This window comes from Seriola lalandi, unplaced genomic scaffold (genome assembly GCF_002814215.2).
Source record: "Seriola lalandi dorsalis isolate HSWRI2012SDOR001 ecotype SW California unplaced genomic scaffold, Sedor1 jcf7180002053646, whole genome shotgun sequence".
NCBI classification, from domain to species: domain Eukaryota; kingdom Metazoa; phylum Chordata; class Actinopteri; order Carangiformes; family Carangidae; genus Seriola; species Seriola lalandi.
Genome location: NW_019524199.1, coordinates 4969 through 6642, shown reverse-complemented (window position 1 = coordinate 6642; position 1674 = coordinate 4969). Strand labels below are relative to the sequence as shown.

General features: G+C 43.2%; 1 protein-coding gene across 1 annotated transcript; it reads left to right on the top strand.

The window, feature by feature from the left end:
* The first annotated feature begins 14 nt into the window (after positions 1 to 14).
* On the top strand, positions 15 to 1639 carry LOC111651453 (GTPase IMAP family member 2-like). Its single transcript, XM_023401395.2, has 2 exons — positions 15 to 158; positions 393 to 1639. The coding sequence occupies exons 1-2, from the start codon at positions 143 to 145 to the stop codon at positions 1070 to 1072; spliced, it is 696 nt and encodes a 231-aa protein (XP_023257163.1). The 5' UTR covers positions 15 to 142; the 3' UTR covers positions 1073 to 1639.
* The last annotated feature ends 35 nt before the right edge of the window (positions 1640 to 1674 follow it).

Here is a 1674-nt window from a genome sequence, read left to right as displayed (position 1 = left end):
GAGCAGAGCAGGTGTAGAGCAGAGCAGGTATTTGAGGGCGTGGTTGGGTGCTCAGAGCCATTTTAACAGTGGGAGACTCAGTCTGAACTCTTCGGCTCTTTAGATCAGCTGCTGTTTCTACTCTGATCTCTTTCACACAGACATGGCCTGCAGCTCAGGTGAGTCATGCAACTGTATCCATGATTTAAAATGATGGTAAATAATGTTACCATCATTTTATGGTGACATGACAGTGATCACTGCTGAATGTAATGTACAGCTGTAGGTCCTGTAGACACTTCTATAGACGTATACACTATAGAAATGTTAAAGATGTGGGTCATTCTACTTTTAAATTAAGCTGGGCTATAAATTAAACATTTACTGTGTGTGCAACATGTTCTTCTACACAGGGTTTCTCACAACAACTGCTGAGGAGCTGAGGATAGTGATGGTGGGGAAGGACGGGACGGGGAAGAGTTCCACTGGAAACACTCTCCTGGGACGACAGTGCTTTGAAACAAACTCTTATTTTAACCGTACTCCACAGTGTTACAAGCAGGGAGCTGTGGTAGATGGACAACAGGTTTCTGTCATCGACACCCCGGACTTTGATCGAACCTGGTTTCACCGTCACCTCATACACCAGTGTGTCCATTTAGCTGCTCCTGGACCTCATGTCTTCCTGCTGGTCATCAGTCTGGGCAGATTCACTGAGGAGGAAAAGCAGATGGTGCAGAAGATAAAAGAACTCTTTGGCCAAGACGCAGACAGACACTGTATGGTTCTCTTTACGCATGGCGACCACCTTGAAGACGCCACCATCGACGAGTTCTTGGATGAAAGTCCAGACCTTCAACAACTCGTGGCCGCATGTAACGGCCAGTACCATGTCTTCAACAATAAGCTGAGGGACCTGAAGGATCGCTCTCAGGTCACTGAGCTGCTCCGCAAGATCACAAATCTAGTCCGGAAGAACGGAGGAAGCCACTACACCAACGAGATGTTCAAACAGGCAATGAGGGAAATCCAAGAGAGGATGGAAGAGCGAAGATGCAAAGAGAGAAAGGAAGTGACGAGAAAAGGAAAATGAATGAAGAAAACCAGACGGAGAGAGGAGGACATGAAGGGAAATGAAGTGGTACAAGCAGGTGAAGCAGAAGATTCTGGATCATTATTAGTAGGAGGAATTAAACTGTTGGGACTTGGGAGTGTCCAAATTCAGGAAGTTCAACCACAGCCAGAGCCAGAGGTCCGTTAACATATAAAACATCAAAAGAATCATTTCACCCACAAAACTTAAAACAGATTTTTCTTTTTCATAATCTCAGTGAATGATGGAGCAGATTTAATTTGTTGAGGTGGAGTCCTGTGTAAAGTTAGTCAGGCCGACTCATCATGTCTCTCACATTATAAACGTGACAACAACATTACTGGGGCTTTACATTTAAATATTTCCGTTTTTCACTCTGCACTTTGTGTTGTAGAATAATCATCATCTATGTTAAGTTTGCAATATACATTTTATTCTTTAATCAAACCTGTTGTCATCTCTTCCTTTAGTTCCACTTCCACAGCATTAATAAAGAACCTAGAGCGTGGACATCTACCTTTACACCATCCGGACCTTTGACACCTGCAGAACTCAGGATATGTCTATAGTCAAAGTCTTTAAAAAAAAAAAAAAAAAAAAAG